General features: G+C 39.8%; 1 protein-coding gene across 1 annotated transcript; it reads left to right on the top strand.

Moving 5' to 3' along the window:
• Positions 1-8,936: 8,936 nt before the first annotated feature.
• LOC132588957 (olfactory receptor 5V1-like) lies at positions 8,937-9,872 on the top strand. Its single transcript, XM_060261446.1, has one exon. The coding sequence runs from the start codon at positions 8,937-8,939 to the stop codon at positions 9,870-9,872; it is 936 nt and encodes a 311-aa protein (XP_060117429.1).
• Positions 9,873-21,147: the final 11,275 nt, after the last annotated feature.

Below are 21,147 nucleotides of genomic sequence, written 5' to 3'. Positions count from 1 at the left end.
AGGATTTCAATGGTAGATTTTAGGTATTAGTAAAGAATACATATATTCACACATATTCACAGACATTTGTCACATTAATCCACTATTTCCTAGTGCTTAGTCGTGGTTTTTTCTTTTAATTACACACTATCTGTTCAAGCCAGGAAGAGAATTCTAATACATATACATATATATTCACACATATTCACAGACATTTGTCACATTTATCCACTATTTCCTAGTACTTAGTCGTGGAGTTTTTTATTACACACTATCTGTTCAAGCCAGGAAGAGAGTTCTAAGCATCTAATAGTATGAAAGCAGCCCACCTGTTCTAGTAAAGTTGTGTTTATGATAGATGAATATGTTTTAAGCTTAGAATGTGTTTAAAATGGTCATGTTCAAAATGGATTCTTTGATATAAAATGGAGTCCTCTGACAATCTGTAGAGATGCCAAGGGAAAGATGAGGAAAGAGTGTGGAAATACCTAAAAAGTTAGGATGACATTTGGCAGGAAGAGGGCTAGTGCTGATATGGAAGAACTTTGATACTGAATGAGTAAGGGGTTTTTCCTAGCCAATAGTTGACCCCTCAATAGGGATTGGGTGGTCAGACAGTTTGGAGATGTGAATAAAAGGAGGGGAGAGCAGATCAGTAGAGCAGGACAAGCCTGGACAGGTCTTGGCTCCTCCACCTTCTCATTGAAGGCATCCATCAGAAGACAGGTGAGATATATACAATGCTACAATAGACTAGACACTATAGCTATAGGGGACATTATATAGTCCTAGAAGGTTGCAACCATGGGGAGGGACGGTGGCTCAGTGGTAGAGCATCTGCTTGGGAAGCAGAAGGTCCCAGGTTCAATCCCTGGCATCTCCAAAAAAAGGTCCAGGCAAATAGGTGTGAAAAGCCTCAGCTTGAGACCCTGGAGAGCCGCAGCAAGTCTGAGAAGACAATACTGACTTTGATGGACCAAGGATCTGATTCAGTATAAGGCAGCTTCAGATGTTCAACCAGGTGAAACTAAGTAAGACTATGTATTCATTGTAATTGTTTCATGAAAATCTGTGGATTGCAATTGAATTTTAAATTAGAACTATGTATTAGAAATACTTAAAATAAATTGTCATGCACCCAAAAGAGCCGGCGACTTCCGTCGCGAAACCCGCTCAAACGGAAACCGCCAAGAAGCAGGAAAACGTTTCAGCGGCTTTTGCGACGGAAGTCGCCGGCTCTTTTGGGTGCGCCGGCGCTTCTTGTGTGAAATCCACGCAGATCCTCCGGTGTGAAGAGGGTCGTCGCGCCACTTGAAGGTCAGTGCGAAAACGCCCTTTGAGTCTGATGTGATCTTTTCTCTAAAGGGTATTTTCCTAGAGTCTTGGTTAACGATCCCTCTCGCAGATTTGGGCTGTGGCCCATAAACCACAGAGGTTAACAAAAGAATCTCCAGGATCATCTAGTCTAGGAGAGGGGGCCCCCCATCTTCTGGGCAGGATCAACCCCCTGCACCATCCTGCCCAGAAGATGGGGGGCCCCCTCTCCAGGATCCTTGACCAAACTGGTCTAGAGAAAAATTGCTTTCTGACCCCAAGGAACTGACTGTATATAGTAAGAATCAAAGAAGCAATTTGAAAAAAGGGCTTTGAATATACTTGGTTCTGAAAAATTTAGCTACAGCTCCATCCTGTAGAAATTCATTAGAAAAGTTAACCATGACTATCTTAAGTCTCTTGAGTTTAAAAGGAATTAGTTACAATTAAGTTTGTCTGGATCAGGGCCACCCTATTCAAAACATTTTTTGATCAAATGAACTTCTGAATTTTGTTGATAAGTCCAAGATGCCTCAGGGGTCCTTATCCCAAGATACCTTCTTTCTCTTGCTCTCGTTATTTCTTGTAGCAAGACAGAAACTTTGCACTTTTGTCTCATGAGGTGCACAATATTTTAAAGCTTTATTTCGGAACAGCCATGTGAGCCATTTTCTTGACTCCATGTACATTATTCAAAATTCTGCTACTGTGTCCGTCCAGACTACAAAGGTAACAAAAAAGGTAAGTGATGATTACTGTTTAATGGATCAGTCTTGGGAAATCTATGTTTTGCTTATGTATTTATTCTGTAAATAGATCTGAACGCACATTCAGACTGTAACACGAACTCTCTGGAAGTCTTGCAAATTTCTGTTTCATAACATTTAGGAGAGCCAGTTTAGTGCAGTGGTTGTGTGTGCGGACTCTTATCTGGGAGAACCGGGTTTGATTCCCCACTCCTCCACTTGCACCTGCTAGAATGGCCTTGGGTCAGCCATAGCTCTGGCAGAGGTTGTCCTTGAAATGGCAGCTGCTGTGAGAGCCCTCTCCAGCCCCACCCACCTCACAGGGTGTCTGTTGTGGGGGAGGAAGGTAAAGGAGATTGTGAGCCGCTCTGAGACTCTTCGGAGTGGAGGGCGGGATATAAATCCAATATCTTCATCTTCAATAGCATTTGTAAAATGGGAATATGTGTGGTTGTACACTAGTTTGAAGTAGCAATAGGAATCATAGCATCTCTGCAATATATTAGAACTATTGCCTCATGTTCCATCCATTTAACTTTTATTCTTTGATTGGCAGATTAGCCCATACGTATTTTAAAGTAAAATGTCTAATAATAATATAAAAGTGAATAATCTTTGTAATTTTGTTATAGGTGAATAAATACATTTCAAATAGGTAAACATGTTTAGAGATAGCACTTTATATTTGAGCATCTGAGTGCAGGAATTTCCTTTCATAATTCATAATTTCCTTTCTTTGAATTCTCTTTCTGATGAAACATGGCTTGTAGTACTTGTAGCCTTTAGTACCTATGATGAAAATTCACATTGAAATGATTATGTAAGCATTTACCTTATATAAAAATTAAAATGTTCAGAAACATGTTTTTGATTCATAAACAAAGGCTCACAAATATTCTACTATGTTACCATTCTAACAATAGTCAAAGCAATCGGAACATATATTTTAAAAAGCGTCTTAAAATGAATGAGCAGTTTCCTCCTTCTCCTCCTCTTCTTTTACAAGTGCTACTGCCATTTTAGTAGTAGTATTTATTGCATCTATAATATAATATAATATAATATTGCATCTATTATATAAGCAGAATTTTCTGACGTTTTCCCACTTATTCACTGTATATATTATTCCATAAATAATTAATTAATGTTTGGAACAGGATTTTTAAATATATGGATAAAAATAGTAAATATAATTATGCTAAAGGAATAGAGAGTGGACCATTCTATGGTAACTGTTTAAGTTCTCAGATGTTTAGAACCGCAATTGTAGCTGTGGGCATGTTTTTTTGTTTCGAATATTTTAGTTATTTAAGATGGTAATAACTATCTCATAGCCATGCTTATCTTCTATTGTGGAGCAAACAATCAGCACAGCGGAGCTACAAAGGGCTAAGGTATAGGGCTAAGGTATAGGGAAACCCAGATTTACAGGGGGGGAAATCTTATATTTTTTGAAAAACAAATCGTGGCAGGGTGCCTAGACAAAAGATTACAAACAACATATATGTTTGTGTAGAAGTCACAAAAAATGCCAGGTACTGGCACTAGAAAACACAGTGGCAGCCAAAAGATGCAGGCAGGATTGTTCCTGCCTGCCAATATGCTCATCCCTCCCCTATTGTGCTGATTGTGGCTTAGCTCCCCAACACACTTTCTTCTCTTTCTTATACCACAAGAGTGGGATTGGAAAGGCTAGTCAGCAAGTGAGAAAATGAGAGGGCAAAACCAAAGTGTGCAGGTGGAGATAAGGTATGTAAACAGGTGGCCTAAGAAGAAGAAGAAGACATCGGATTTATATTCCACCCTCCACTCAGAGTCTCAGAGCAGCTCACAGTCTCCTTTATCTCCCTCCCCCACAACAGACACCCTGTGAGGTGGGTGGGGCTGAGAGGACTCTCCCAGCAGCTGCCCTTTCAAGGAAAACCTCTGCCAGAGCTATGGCTGACCCAAGGCCATGCCAGCAGGTGCAAGTGGAGGAGTGGGGAATCAAACCCGGTTCTCCCAGATAAGAGTACGCACACTTCACCACTACACCAAACTGGCTCTCAACAAGAGGCAAGTGAATCAGGAGCCAAGGCAGGTAAGTGAGGAAGGTAAGATGAAGATGGCAAAGGGGAAGCAGATGGTAGAGACAGGGGATGAACCCTAGATAGGAAAAATCAGCATTTAGGTGGGGAAAATCCAAAGAATAATTATAGGATGGGGGAAACTTGTCTCGTCAGCAGTATGTGTGAAAAAAATCTAGGGATATTAGTGGACCATACACTGAACATGAGTCAGCAGTGCGATGCAGTAGCTAAAACGCCAAATGTGATTTTGGGCCGTATCAACAGAAGTATAATGCCCAGATCATGCAAAATGATGGCATCACTTTGCTCTGGTTAGACGTGACCTAGAGTATTGTACTCAGTTTTGGGCACCACAATTTAAGACGTATATAGACAAACTGGAACATGTCCAGAGGAGGTCAATGAAGATGGTGAGGAGTCTCGAGACCAAGTTCTATGAGGAAAGGCTGAAGAAGCTTTGAATGTTTAGTCTGGAGAGGAGACAACTGGGAGATGATATGATCACCGTCCTGAAGTACTTGAAGGGCTGTCATTTAGACGATAGTGCAGAGTTATTTTCTGTAGCACCAGAAGGTCAGACCAGAACCAATGGGTTGAAATTAAATCTGAAGAGTTTTTGACTAAACATTAGGAAGAACTTCCTGACAGATTGGTTCCTCAGTGGAACAGGCTTCCTCGGGAGGTGGTGGGCTCTCCTTCTTTGGAGGTTTTTTAAACAGGTTAGATGGCCATCTGACAGCAATGCTGAGTCTGTGAAATTAGGGGAGGTATTTATGAATTTCCTGCATTGTTCAGGTGGTTGGACTAGATGACCCTGGACATCCCTTCCAACTCTATGAGTATGATTCTATGAACCCAAAGTGTTGTAGCTGTTGGTGAGAAGGGGTGTAGTAGAAATGAGATTTCCTCTTTCCCATGATTTCTTGTACTATTTATTCTAGTTTCAAAATGAATTCAGAGGCACTGGTTTTCTACTGCTTACCATTTGCTTTCTTCTAAATGATTAGAATTTTGTTATCACCAAAAAGTCCAGACATACACAAATCTATTATAACTGGCATGTCAATAGGCTTCATTTTTCAACATAATCAGAACAAGGCTATGCATTACTGCAATATGCTGTCTGAGGGGCTTCCTTTAAAGACAATAAAGAAATTTCAATTGGAACTCAACAACATACAATTTCTGTCATGTAACATCTATAATGTCATGTAACACCTGTGCTGGAATAATTACATTGGTTTTCAATTTTTTAAAAATCAATTTATGCTGCTGGTGTTTATTTTATAGTCCTTCATGGCCTTGGGGCCTGTATTAAAAGGCCAGTCTCTCCAAAGAGCAAAGAGTCCTTTTTACTAACCATATCCTAATAAACATACTTACAATCCAGCTTTTGAGTAAAATTGGCCACATTTTTATTAGTTACAGCTGTAAGAAGCCTTGGCACAGCATGGAACACCGAATCCTGGCCATTAACTGACCTGCCTGCCAGTAGATTATCTCCTGCTCACCTCAGTCCACCTGCTGGGGTGAGAGAAATATGGGATGTCAGGATGCTAGATCCCACAAGGATAGCTATAACTAGAATTATAGAGTTGGAAGGGATCTCTAGGGTCATCAAGTCCAACCCTTGCACAATGCAGCAAACTCACGAAAACCTTTCCATAAATTTACAGGATCTTCATTGCTGTCAGATGGCCACCTAACTTCTGTTTAAAAACCTCCAAGGAAGGAGAACCCACCACTTCCCGAGGAAGCCTGTTCCACTGAGGAATCGCTCTAACGGTCAGGAAGTTCTTCCTAATATTGAGCGGGAAACTCTTTTGATTTAATTTCAACCCATTGGTTCTGGTTCTAACCTCCAGGGCCACAGAAAACAATTCCACACCATCCTCTATATGACAACCCTTCAAGTACCTGAAGACGGTGATCATATCACCTCTCAGTTGCCTCTTCTCCAGGCTAAAGATATGAACATATGAAGCTGCCTTCTACTGAATCAGACTCTCGGTCCATCAAAGTCAGTATTGTCTACTTAGACTGGCAGCGGCTCTCCAGGGTCTCAAGCTGAGGTTTTTCATGCCTTTTTGCCTGAACCCTTTTTAGTTGGAGATGCCAGGGATTGAACCTGGGACCTTCTGCTTACCAAGCAGATGCTCTGCCACTGAGCCACTGTCCCTCCTTCTTAAAATGTGGTGCCCAAAACTGAACACAATACTCCAGGTGAGGTCTTACCAGAGCAGAGTAAAGTGATACCATCACATCACGTGATCTGAACACTATACTTCTGTTGGTACAGCCCAAAATTGCATTTGCCTTTTAGCCACCGCATCACACTGGACTCATGTTCAGCATATCATCCACTAAGACCCCTAGATCCTTTTTGCACATACTACTCCTAAGACAAGTCTCCCCCATCCTATAACATACATTGGATTTTTCCTACTTAAATGCAGAACTTTACATTTATCCCTGTTAAAATTCATTTTATTGATTTTAGCCCAGTTTTCCAGTCTATCAAGGTCATTCTGTATCCTGTTTCTGTCTTCTTCTGTGTTTGCAACCTCTCCCAATTTAGTATCATCTTTAAATTTAATAAGCATTCCCTCTATTCCTTCATCGAAATCATTTATAAAGATGTTGAACAAAACAGGTCCCAGGACAGATCCTCGAGGCACTTAACTTGTCACTCCTCTCCAAGAGGATGAGGAACCATTCACAAGCACTCTTTGGGTGGTATCTGTCAACCAGTTATAGATCCACCTAATGGTAACAGGATCCAAACTACATTTGACCAACTTGTCAACAAGGATATTATGTGGAACCTTATAAAAAGCCTTACTGAAATCTAGATAAACAATGTCTACAGCATTCCCCTGATCCAGCAAGGTAGTCACTTTCTCAAAAAAAGAGATCAGGTTAATCTGACTTGACTTGTTCTTGAGAAAACCATGCTGGCTCTTAGCAATCACATCCATTCTTTTTAAATATTCCAGGACCGACTGTTTGATGATTTGTTCTAAAACTTTTCCAGGTATAGACATCAAGCTGACGGGTCAGTAGTTACTCGGATCATCTTTTTTCCTCTTATGAAGATATGAAGCTGCCTTATACTGAATCAGACCCTTGGTCCATCAAAGTCAGTATTGTCTTCTCAGACTGGCAGCAGCTCTCCAGGGTCTCAAGCTGAGGTTTTTCACACCTATTTGCCTGGACCCTTTTTTGGAGATGCCGGGGATTGAACCTGGGATCATCTGCTTCCCAAGCAGATGCTCTACCACTGAGCCACCGTCCCTCCTCTCTTCTTGAAGATGGGGACAACATTCGCCTGCCTACAATCTTCCGGCACCTCTACCATTCTTCCTCTCTTGTTCTCCAACTAAGTGGGCTCCCCACCACCTGAGTTCAAGGGTAACCCCTGGCAGTCCCCAAGCTGCGTATGCCCCTTGAAACACTCACCCCAAGATCCCTTATGGCTTAAGGAGATCCCCATTTTCAGGAAAATGAGCACACAGGCTGATTTTCCTGAAAATGGATCCAGCCCTGCCAGATGAGTCCCTAGGGTATTGTGGTACCTTAAGTTCCCCTGAATTGCTCCCCTCCAGCCCTTTCCCATACCCTCCAGCTGCCTGATAGGCCCAGCAGTGAGATGGGTTGGGCCAGATATTTGCACCCTTGCAGTTGCCCAGCTCTCTCACCTGTCCAAGCTGATAATTCTCTGATCTATGTAAAGTTCTTTTAATTGGAATGGAAGCAGGTATGGAACGAATGTTGAAGCCAGCAAGTTCATGAGGCTTGAAGCTACAAGGCTGAGGCTAAAAGCTGCAAGGCTGAAGCTACAGGCTGAAGGCTGCATAGTACTGAAAGATGAAAATTAAGATAGCAAAGCTAAAGTTTTGCAGACTGAAGGTTACATTGACTGAAGTCTGAGCATTAAGACACTATAAGAATGAAGCTAACGTATATTATTCACAAATTAAAGGAACCTCAATCAGATTGCATCTTATAAAAATATTGTATGTTTTAAGAACAGGGACCTCTATGTTTTATTGTAAAGTGATCAATCATTAATTTTTCTAATATCTTATTCTATTAAGCAACTTAATGTAAAAGTTTCTAAGATATATAGTATGGATAGAGTTCTCTATTAAGCACTTAGGTATTCTTTTGGTAGCACTTTAGAGCTTTGTATTAGAGATTAGTTTTAACAATAACATCATAATAACGTTATTCATAAGATATTTTCATGGAATTTTCTTTACACATTTGCTTTTATATCCATGTTTCTCTGTTGCTTTTTGTATGCCTAATAGGCCCAGCAGTAAAATAGGGGTTGGCCTGAGATTTGCGTCCTTGTAGCTGCCCGCCCCTCACCTGTCTATACACCCAACTCCATCTAGCCATATGTTACCGCCACTGGTCACTGTCACCTTCCTTGACTCCCCCTGCTTTGCAGGGCTGTGAACAAGACCTGTGGTGAGTTTGGACCCTGGCTTTGGTTCATTCATTTTAAAGATTCTCACCTTGAGGAAAAATCTTCAAAAAGCATATATATTATGTGCATTTATTATATGTGAAACATTATCCTGTTGAATCAACTCTGCCCCCATCATGCACACTGTGCCAGATGCGGAGTTCTGTCCCACCATTCCTCTCAGTCTACAGAATGCTAACTGCATGGGAAAGTTGCCTGCAGGGCACATACTGGATTGTTCCTTAGACCATTAATCAATAAATCTGTATTCAATGACAACCCTATTTTCAAAAGTGGTGGTTTGTCTTCTCTGTTTTTCAGATATTTCAAATGATCCATCTTGTTGGCAAGAGCATGGACACAGCCAATATATCAGTAGTGAAAAACTTCTACTTTACAGAAATGTCTGATCTCCTAGAAGTACGGATTTCATTCTTTGTAATTATTCTGCTGATCTATTTGACTACTTTAGCTGGAAATGGTGCTATCCTCATGGCAATATGGACAGATGTTCGCCTCCAGACTCCCATGTACTTCTTCCTCAGTAATTTATCTTTGCTGGATGTTCTTTGTCCAACTGTCACAGTACCAAAAATGCTGCACATTTTCTTGTCAGAGGACAAGACTATCTCATTTGCTGGCTGTGCAGTGCAGCTATTCTTTCTCATAGATATGGTGGGCACTGAAATTTTTCTGCTAGCAGTGATGGCATATGACCGCTATGTTGCCATATGTAGTCCTTTGCAGTATGCAACGATCATGAGTAAACAATTGAGTGGTAAGCTGGCTGCTGGAACCTGGGTAACTGGCATTATCAACTCCTTGGTTCATACTTCCTTAGCCTTCACACTATCTTTTTGTGGGCCCAATAAAATTGACCAGTACTACTGTGATATTCCTCCAGTGCTTGCCCTTTCTTGCTCTTCTATATACCTCCCTGAACTAGTCCTTCTCCTTGTGGCTGGTATCTTAGGTGGCAGTGCATTTCTGATCACGGTGATTTCTTATATCTATATAATTTCTACTATTTTGCGTAAGCCATCCACAGAGGGCAGACAGAAAGTGTTTTCCACTTGTGGGTCCCACTTGACTGTAGTTTGTTTATTCTATGGAACCACGATGTTCACCTATGGACGACCAACTTCAGCCTATTCACCCAATCATGATAGGATTGTTTCCATGCTCTATGGGATCATCACTCCCATGTTAAATCCAATTATTTATAGTTTGAGGAATAAGGATGTTAAAAGGGCCTTAGTTAAAATGCTCACCCTGAAAAGATTTTCCTAGAGGTGTTAAGGTTCTGTGTTTATAATCTAAAGGAAGCATCCACTTTCATCACCACTGGAGTGCAACTGATGTTATTCTGAATGGTGATTTATTTGTAACAAACAAATGAGCAGGGATGGACATGAACTGGGAAAATGCAGTTTGGTTCAGTTTATAGCTGGTGGCGCATCCAGTTCACAAACCACGAACTGTCATGAACTTTTAGCAGCCAAGTGAACTGGTTCGATTTATGATGTTTGGGATCCACTAGAATGGATCCTTTACAAGCTAGAAACACCAAACTCACAGATTTCTGGCTGACTCCCCTCTGTCTACCTTCCAAGTTTGATGATGATTGGATTTACCAAAGAAGGTGACCACAGGAAAGTGCTTTCTGGGGAAAATGACAGCCTGTCATCATTTCCCCAGAAATCACTTTCCTAGGGGTACCTTCTTTGGGAGGCCATCATTCAGAATCCATAATCCAATCCTCACCAAACATGGAGGACAGGTAGAAGGGAATCTGCCTGAGATCACCTGTGAGCTTGGTGACTCTAGCTCGCACAGGATGTGTTCTATACTCTCCTGAAATTGTACTTGACTGAATGTCATTTTCACAGGTGCAGGTTCAGGAGTGCACTGAATGAGAGAGGTTATGAGAGGTTCTATGCAAGCTAGAGACATCAAAATAACAGTGGACTTTCCTCAGATGCTTCTCTACACGCCCTTCAAGTTACACCCCCAGTCATTGCTTTGAAGTTTGGTAAACATTTAGACTGAGTAGATAAAGTCTGTCTGGAAATGTATCCATTCACAAACCAGCACAAACCTCTATAAACAGCTTTAAAGTTTATGGAAAGTTCATTCCAGTTGACCTGCCATGAACTTCACTTTGAAAACAATGAACTGGACAAAATTAGTCATAGACTTTAGTTTGTACACTAGTTCATGCCCAACCTTACAAATTAGGTTCTTCTCCTTTCTGTGAGACAATGGCAGTGGCAGCAACTAGCAATGGGATGTTGGGTGATGGTAATGGCTACACTAGATGGAAGTGCTTAATTTTATGTACACTGATGATCATATTTGTGATTAAGAATTCATTTTGTACATGTTTGATATTTCTTAAATTTGAAGGAGAAAGCTTTTCTTAGCTGTTGTAGTTTTTCTGGGCTGTATGGCCGTGGTCTTGGAATTGAGAGACCTGATGTTTCACCAGCAACTGTGACTGGTGTCTTCAGAGGTATAACCCAGAATAAAGGAGTTCTCTCTGGGTCAAAGTGAGAAGAAGATGGTAAGCAGGTAAGTTATATCTACTACACCTTTCTGAGTTCCTGCTGGGCTTTTTCTACCCAAAAAAGCCCTGTTTTGGATTAATATGAATGTGTAAGGGATAAAGTGGAACCTGAGAAGAGTAAGGCTTTTATCTTTTCTAGGCTGACAATAGAAGGTAATCCATCAGTTTCATCAGGCATTGTCTGATTAATCACTTTTTGCATCTCTCACCAGGTCTTGAGCATTATCTGGTGAGAGATGTAGAAGTGATTGCACCACTTGGTATCACCACTATCTCTTTCACTCTTGACAATGCTATTTATTTGATAAATTTGAAGACATATTTTTTGCTTTGCCAACTAGCACGAATTTTTGTATACTTTGCCATGTGGTTGTGAATATCCTGCATAGACAGCATGGATGCAATCAGCTTAACTGCACATTGTCAATTAAAATCTCCACCTCTTTAATTCTGGTGTTCCAATCCTCAGGGGTTTCTCACAAGCTTCCAGTTTTGAGTCATGGAGGAATGAGGTGCTTCTCAGCAGAGGAGCAGACTAGAGTCTCTGTTCTGGGCGGAGAAGGTGGTTTTTAACACCTGCAGCCTACATCTTCCAGACAGGGAGTTGGCCAAGACATGCTTATAAAATTCTGAGGGGATTTACTTTGGCTGATGAGGTATCCCAGTGGGGTTCCTTTTTGGCTTTGAAGATTCCCCAGAGAAGAATTGCATTCCAATGTCTACAGAGACTTCTGGGGTCATTAAATTGGCTTAAATTCATCATGATCCAAAGCTTCTTTGGGACTAATTAACATCTACTCTGGAAGAGAATGGTGCTCAAAAGGATCACAATTTTTAAAGGTAAAGTTCTTTATCTACCACTCTGGGACTAAAATAAGACTTATTTGAAGTAAAAACAAAGGTCTGGATTCATCTATATTATCTTAAAGCAAAGAAGACAAAGGAGGGGTTAAATTTGGGACTAAAAAAACTAGAGAAATAAGGTTAAAAGAGGAAGAATAAGTATTGTTATGCATACCTGTGGTCGGGCGTTAACCCCTTCAAAACAGAACTGCTGACCAGAAAGATGTCACAGGAAGTGGCATCATAGAAGTATCGCAAGACTTCTTAACCATAGAAAATGAGACTTCGTGGCAAGAAAGGAAGGAAGCAGCCATCAAGAGAAGGGAAAACTGCAAGCCTCCTAGTCCTCTCTAGGACTGTAATCATAGAGAAACATCGGCAGCCATTGAAAGAAGGTCAAAAGTTTAATTTTTTTTTAAAAGACAACAGGACTTTAAAAATTAGCAGAGCCGGCAAATATCATCGTTAGAAGATTAAATTTATTGGATTATATCATTTGAACTAATTTTGAAACATTCTAGAAGAAAATATATATATATTTTTAAAAAGGGGGGCAGAAAAGCTGCGGGCGCCATTTTGGAGAAAATAAAATCTTAAAAAATTAATATTTCAATTTAGGAGCCTCTGGGAATGGCGATTTTGAGCTCATTTGAAAGGGCATGCTCCAGTCTACAAGACTGCATATATAAAAATTGATTTCGTGACGTCAACTTTGATGCCTATTTTTATAATGGGTAGGCAGTGATGTCTACCCATCAGGAGCAAAGCAGATTTGTACAAGGGCTAGGTCACTTGAGGAAGCAAAAATGTCCACACTGCAAGAACAAATGGAAGACATGGAGACAAGATTGGCTAAAGTGATAAAAGATTCTATAACTGAATGTAAAAAGGAATTAAAACAAGATATAGAAGTTCTCAGAAAAGATTCTCAAGAAGTGTTAAAGAAAGTGCAGACGGCTGAAGAAAAGGTGAAAGACCATGATGTAAGAATAGACACAGTGGATTCCACTATTAAAAAAATACAGGAGAAAGCAGTACTACAAGATGGCAAATTAATGGAAAATCAGATACGTTTGAGAGGGGTGCCTGAATCCGATGGGACTGATTTAAGGACATATATAATAAGAATCATTGTAGAGTTTTGGGAGATGACCCTGATGAAACCAATTATTTTTATGACTACATCTTCAGGGTCAATTCAGACTATGCAAGAAAAAATAAACTACCAAGGAATGCAGTAGTGAAATTTGTGACAAGAGATATGGTGGGAAAAATTCTAAGTAAACAATTTGAAAATACATTGGAGGTGGATGACAGTAGAGTAAGAATCATGAAAGAACTGCCAAGGAAAGTTATAAATGACAGAAGACTGTATAAAAAATTGACCGACAAGCTGAGAGAAAGTGAAATGAGATACAGATGGATACTTCCAGAGGGTCTAAGTTTTGAATATAAAGGAAAGAGATTTACCATTACAAGCACTCAAGATATGACAAAGTTTTTGGAGGAACACAAAGAATTTGGGGGTACAGATTAAAATTAGAAAACCATGATGGATTACAAATTATTATCTTGGAATGTAAATGACTTAATTCACCACAAAAAAGAAGGGCAACTTTTCACTGGATTGGGAAACAAAAATGTAATATAATTTGCCTACAAGAAGTACACATCAAACAAATGGATTATAAATTTTTGTGGAATAAACAACTTGGTGTGGAATTTTGCTCATTGGCCAAGGAGAAAAAAAAGGGTGTGGTTTTTTTTATGTTAAACAAGAATTAGACACAAAACTGATTTTTAAAGACGATGATGGTAGATTCATTGCGGTGGAAGTGATGTTGAATTATAAAAGAACTTTGTTATTGGGACTGTATGCCCCAAATGGAGCAAAAGATTCTTTTTTCAAGGATATTATGCAACAATTAGATCAAGTGACATATGAGCAAATTATGTTAATGGGAGATTTTAATGGAATGCTTAAAAATACTTTGGACAGATCTGGGGGAAAAAATAATAAAGGAAAACTGCCAAAGTCATTTTTTGAATTGGTCAAACAAGAAAATCTGGAAGATGTATGGAGGGAATTTAACCCCAAAGAACGTGACTACACTTTCTTTTCAGCAATACATAATACTTTTTCAAGAATTGATATGTTATGGATTACAAAAAATCTGGGATTTATAACAAAAAAAATAGAAATTCTTCCTAAAATAGGGGCAGACCATAATCCATTACTGTGGTCTGAAAAACCCATGAAAGAGACTTTAAGATGGCAGATAAATGAAGATAAATGAAGATCTGCTGCAGAAAAAGGTAGTAGTAGAGTCTCTGGAAAAGGAGACTAAATCTTTTTTTTCAAATAAATGAAAATGAGGACATTCAATTTCAAATGGTGTGGGATGCATACAAAGCGGTAATGAGGGGCATCCTAATTACATTTAATAATAAAGACAAAAGAGCCAAAAACAAACAAATGATGGACTTACAAAAAGAGATTGGAAAGAAGGAGAAGGAGCTTAAAAAGAGGCCTGGGAAAAAGAAAATGATAAGGGAGATAACAATACTACAAAGTCAATTGAGCATATCTTAAATAAAACAGTGGAATGGAATTTAAAAAGACTTCAACAGAAATCTTTTGAAGGAGCAAATAAACCTGGAAAATACTTGGCCTGGCAAATGAAAAAAAAAAGGGAGAAGAAAGTTCTGAAAGAACTCAAAGTTGAACTTGTGGATCTTCTAACAAAAATCTGTAATCTTTCATTGAAATCTGCCTCCGTTCCTGAGGACTGGAAGGTAGCAAATGTCACATCCATCTTTAAAAAGGGTTCCAGAGGAGATCTGGGAAATTACAGGCCAGTCAGTCTGACTTCAATACCGGGAAAGTTGGTAGAAACCATTATCAAGGACAGAATGAGTAGGCACACTGATGAACACAGGTTATTGAGGAAGACTCAGCATGGGTTCTGTAAGGGAAGATCTTGCCTCTCTAACCTGTTACATTTCTTTGAGGGGGTGAACAAACATATGGACAAAGGAGACCTGATAGATGTTGTTTACCTTGACTTCCAGAAAGCTTTTGATAAAGTTCCTCATCAAAGGCTCCTTAGAAAACTTGAGAGTCATGGAGTAAAACAACAGGTCCTCTTGTGGAGCAAAAACTGGCTGAGTAATAGAAAGCAGAGAGTGAGTATAAATGGGCAGTCTTCGCAGTGGAGGACAGTAAGCAGTGGGGTGCCGCAGGGCTTGGTACTGGGTCCCATGTTCTTTAACTTGTTCATAAATTATTTAGAGTTGGGAGTGAGCAATGAAGTGGCCAAATTTGCAGATGACATTAAATTTTCAGGGTGATGAGAACCAGAGAGGATTGTGAGGAACTCCAAAGGGATCTGTTGAAGCTGGGTGAGTGGGCGTCAACGTGGCAGATGCGGTTCAATGTGGCCAAGTGCAAAGTAATGCACATTGGGGCCAAGAATCCCAGCTACAAATACAAGTTGATGGGATGTGAACTGGCAGAGACTGACCAAGAGAGAAATCTTGGGGTCGTGGTAGATAACCCACTGAAAATGTCAAGACAGTGTGCGTTTGCAATAAAAAAGGCCAATGCCATGCTCGGAATTATTAGGAAGGGAATTGAAAACAAATCAGCCAGTATCATAATGCCCCTGTATAAATCGATGGTGCGATCTCAGTTGGAATACTGTGTGCAATTCTGGTCACCGCACCTCAAAAAGGATATTATAGCATTGGAGAAAGTCCAGAAAAGGGAATGATTAAATAGAATGATTAAAGGGCTGGAACACTTTCCCTATGAAGAAAGGTTGAAACGCTTGGGACTCTTTAGCTTGGAGAAACTTCGACTGCGGGGTGACATGATAGAGGTTTACAAGATAATGCATGGGATGGGGAAAGTAGAGAAAGAAGTACTTTTCTCCCTTTCTCACAATACAAGAACTCATGGGTATTCGATGAAATTGCTGAGCAGACAGGTTAAAATGGATAAAAGGAAGTATTTCTTCACCCAAAGGGTGATTAACATGTGGAATTCACTGCCACAGGAGGTGGTGGCAGCCACAAGCATAGCCACCTTCAAGAGGGGTTTAGATAAAAATATAGAGCAGAGGTCCATCAGTGGCTATTAGCCACAGTGTGTGTGTGTGTGTGTGTGTATAATTATATATATATAATTATTTTTTTTGGCCACTGTGTGACACAGAGTGTTGGATTGGATGGGCCATTGGCCTGATCTAACGTGGCTTCTCATATGTTCTTAAGTCTCACTGTTGTAGTAGGGGTTCCCAATATTACTCACAACACCAGGATTTACAGATGAGCTTGCAGCTACTGCTTCTTCCCCGTTGTTCATGGTTGTAAATAGGAACATATGAGATTAAAATCCTTTTCAGCCATGCATGCACATGACAGAACAGTAGTCTCCAATGTAATCCACAAAAATAGGAAAAACTCTCCCAAAAATCTTGACAGCTTCTTGGATTTCTACCAGCACCCAGTAGCAGTGTTTCCAGAACTTAATAGACTCTGAATTCCCAGCTCATATAGGAGCAGTAAACTCACAAAAAAACCACAAAAAACATCAGAACTTTCAAAAAGAATTCTTTTTCTGTTTTAAACTCAATCCTCTGACCCTCATATCGGGTAAGTGACTCTATAATTAATGCTTTTGCTAGGCCATCCAGTCTCTTAAAAACAGATTTCTGAGGGTCTTGGACTGGACACTCTTCTGTTAATGTGTCTTCAGCCCCATATATCTGAAGTTTTTGACTCAGAAACAAATAGGTATAATTATGTGGGGTCAGCTTTAGAGTACTAAGTCCCACTATTGCAATAGGGGTCTCGATATTACTCATTCAATGGTGTTGTCAGGAAAGATTCGGATTTCTGGACCATGGCTTACGCTTTTGAGATGATGCTCTTCTATCAGATGGTTTGTACCTTATGGTGGTAGGGAAAAGGGTGTTTGGTAACAGCCTTGCTAACCTAATAAGGAGGGCTTTAAATTAAATTGTATAGGGGAGCAAGACAATAATTTAAAGTCTCATATGATGCCAGAAACTGGGGATAAGAACACTAATGATTTGCATAGAGTGGTGCATACACTAGGTAATGTTAACTTGCAGGTATGAACGGAAACTAAATCCTCGGGATGCATAAAACATGGATTCTGATGTCTCTACACTAATACACAGAGTATGGGAAACAAACAGGAGGAACTGGAAGTCCTAATACAGGACGGAGACTATGAAACAGCCTTATTCCACTATTTTTTACCATCATATATAGTCAGATGGGACAGCAGTGCCTCACTGTGGTACTGCTTGCTTGCCTGGTGGATCCAGGTAGGGAGCTTCATTATCCCTACCTTACCATCTATCTCTGTTTTTTTTTTCTGCTGCCAGTACTAAGAGCTTTTCTTTAAACTGCACCCTTGACTATTGTTACATTGTGAGCCATTGTGAATTTGTTGACATTATCTTATAGTATTTTAGCATGATTCCTTTAGTTTCATTTTTCATTTGTGTTGTTGGTTGCTGGCTATGGATGGTTATGGCTTAGCAGGGTGCAGACAAAGCTGGAGTATGTTCAGATAAAGTCCTGTTATCTTTTGGTACTGGGTGCTGTAGAGTTATTATACCAGCAACAAGGATAAAACTACAATGACCATGCCGATATATGGTGCCATGCCAGAATGTGATGGAGTAAGTGAGGGATTGCTCTGTATATGTTGAGAGGCTGGAACATTTCTGAAAATGCAGACCTGTAGTAATCTATATTTTGGACTGCGGGCAAAAGACATATACCCTCTTAAGAAAACTGGTGGCACCTCAAAAGACAGGTGAGAAAACTTTGAAAGAATTCTGCTCTCTGGTACAACAACATGTAAGCCCATAGACTTCAGCAGTGGTTCAGTCCCTTAACTTTAGTCACCAACAGAAACCTACTGAAACTATATCTGAATTTTTGGTGGAGCTGCACCCTTTGGCTGAATTCTGTGGTTTTAGACCTTCTGTAGATTGGATGATGCATGACAGGCTTATTGTGGGCATACTTAATCAGGCAATATGATGCAGTCTGTTGCTGGGGGAGGGGGAGTACCTTGTTTTTAAAGCATCAGTGGACATTGCTGTGGCTACAGAACTGGCTGTTTAGCAAGTCTAGGAGTTGCAGTGGAGTGGAAAATAGAATGCAGCAGAATTGAATTTTGTGCTAGCATGTAAATCTGAACTGGCACCAAAAGTACAGACTCTTGTTCTCCCCTAGGGTAGGCAGCAAGAGTTTTCTATCCAGAGCCATGCAGGGGACATTTAGTACATTGGTGTATCTTGCAGCTGCCATCGCCTAACCATTGACTGACACAGTGGTATCAAGAGAGAAATTCCAACTTAGTGGACCTCAACAACGAAGACGGTGAAGATGTCAGTGATGGAGTGATACCTTGAGTGATCATTGCTTACTACCAGTTGAAGCCCAAGTAACTATTGCAAATCATACCCTGAGTGTGAAAGTGGGCACTGGAGAAGAATTTTCATAAGAGGTGAGGACACTTTTAATAACTTGTGGGCCCAAGCTTCTGGGTTTTGGCGCCTCGTCTGTGGCGGCGGCCCATGGAGCTCGTCTTCGGCAGCCCCCTGAATTGGGTGGTAGAAGGAGTGCCACAGCCGTAGCACTTCAAGGGAGACCCAGGAAGGGGTCTCCTGACAGCAGGGAGCTTTACAGGAGTCGGGGAATTGGTGGCGGCTGGCCCCTGTCTCTCCTGTTCACTCCGATGCTCCACCGCTATGGTTGCCATGATGGCAGCAAAAAGTGAATGCCGGACTGCTTTTTTCTTTTAGCAACCTTCCAATGCATTGCTCTTTTACCTTATTCAGTGAAATTCAACCATGCAAGTAAGTCTACTTTTTAATACTACCAATAATGGATTTTCTACCATAAAACCAATTGTGACTGTTCAAAAAAGAGGGGAGAGGAGGATACTTTACCCCTTCCCTGCAAGGGAGGCTTCAAAAAGACAAAGAACAAACTTATGAATACTGTCATCTTTTTTTTTCTTTTTCAATAATTTGAATTGGACTAAAAATAGATATCCGAACTGATCTGGTTTACAATTAAAAAAACTATAATTGGAACATCACCTTATTACAATATGGTCTGAATAAAAGTTAAATACATCTTTAAGAGAAACTCATCTGATGGTTGATCGGGACTGAAATGATTGTAATTAGAATGTAAGAGAAGAGCACACGGCTGGAAAAGATTTGGAAGGATAGATTAACTGGGATTTTGAGCTATTCTTTAACTTTGGTTTTCAGACTGAACTATATTGTGGAGAAGATGATGTTGCAAACTGAAGCAGTTGATAAAAAATATGTTATGGCTACCATATTCTCTTTACAGCAAGGAATCGGTCTGTTAGCAGAGTTGATAAAAAAGCGGGTGGAAAACTTTAGTTTGAAATACAGGGAAATTGAAAATCTACATGAGCAGAGTGGTAAAGAGATCCCAGAGAAGTCTAATGAGTCAGGGGAAGTGGATAAACAACTGTTGGGAAATGTGCTGAAAGAAATCAAAATGAAGACGACACATGCAGTTTCAAAGGAGAGACGGAAATCACGACATTAAAGCTTTTACAAGAGGAAGTGACTGTGTGAGCCTTATCGTTTTCAGAAGAACAGATGAATGTATCAAGGGGAGAAGATGCAGATTATACCAAGGAGATTAAAATTTGGAAGGCTTTTAAGAAGAAGGGATTATAAACTGTTTTTTGTATCTGGTTAACATTGATATAATAAAAGGGAACTGATATGTGACTTTTTAAATTGAAAGTGGGATCTTTAGAATTCTGATGTTTTTTCTAACTTTTGTTATTTTTACCTATGGATCCTATATTTTTCAATCTAAATAGAGCAATGTAGTAGAGATTGGGGTATAGCAATTGTATGATTGTCTCCTTAGACAACAATAAATAAGCATGAGAGATGAGGCTGTTACTGTTTAGCAAACTTCTTACAGTAAAATGAAAGCAGGAGATATAGTGTCCAAAAGTTAATAAATAATTTTAAATATTCAACAGACAAATATTTGATTTGGGTCAACTTACAATAAGGTAGACAACATAGGTATTTTATAATCCTAAAGATCTGCTCCTGATTTTTAATTTTAAAATTTGTTTATATTGAAATAGACAAAGTAATGTGTTCTTTGGGTTTTTTTCCTCTGCTGGAAGCAAATAAGTTAGCATTATGGATAAAGAGTGTATGTTCATATTTCCTATTTATGCTTATTCTTAATATTGTCAAAATTAACCAGTTAGTTCTGTTATCTGGTTTGTTTCTTTGCTTTTCTCGTTTGTATGTATCAAAGATAAACAGCTTAGATTTATACCATAAGTATTAGAATTGTATGAAAGTATAAAATGATATAATAAGACTGTAGAATTTAATGGCAATATTTGGTTAAAACTCAAATACTTGCAGGTAGAAGGAATTTGGTATTTTGTTCTGTGGTGGAAATGTAACTGATATATTTGCTGCTTTTTCTGTCTTTTGTCTTTCTACTTTGCCCCTCCCCCCCTTTTTGCTTCTGTATTCCCGCATTGCTCCTTCTTCTTATACCTAAACTCAGGCCTTGGATTCAGTGGGAGCTCACAGGAGCGCAGCTTCTGAACCTTTCTGAGAGTTCCACCTCCTTCTTTTGAGAGTTCCACCTCCGTGTCCATTGAATAGTATGTGCAGCTGTATAACAATCCCTGGATGAGCTCCACCACCTATTTTTCTACAAAATGACCCCTGCCTAAACTCAATAATAATTTGAAAAACAAAATAACTTGTGGGTCCTAGCCAGACTACCACCTTTATAATCAGTGGGTATGTGGATTCAAACTCATACAGTAGAAGGTATTCCCAAGCCAGGCAGGGCATTTCTATCAGTGACATACAAAATACAGTACAATTATTTATTTCTGCGAGTGATACAAGGAAAAGGGCCATGTTGATGGGCTGGAATTAGCTACATGAATTGAAATTGGATTGGCAGAACTTTTTTTTTTACTCCACTCCCAGACTCTGGAGGAAATGTTGAAAAAATAAAAGAGATCTTCAGTCCAGAGCTCATGGCTCATATGTTTTCAGACCCTGTTCT

Source organism: Heteronotia binoei, chromosome 21, assembly GCF_032191835.1.
Source record: "Heteronotia binoei isolate CCM8104 ecotype False Entrance Well chromosome 21, APGP_CSIRO_Hbin_v1, whole genome shotgun sequence".
In the NCBI taxonomy this organism is placed as follows: domain Eukaryota; kingdom Metazoa; phylum Chordata; class Lepidosauria; order Squamata; family Gekkonidae; genus Heteronotia; species Heteronotia binoei.
This window is presented reverse-complemented; position numbering and strand designations above follow the sequence as displayed.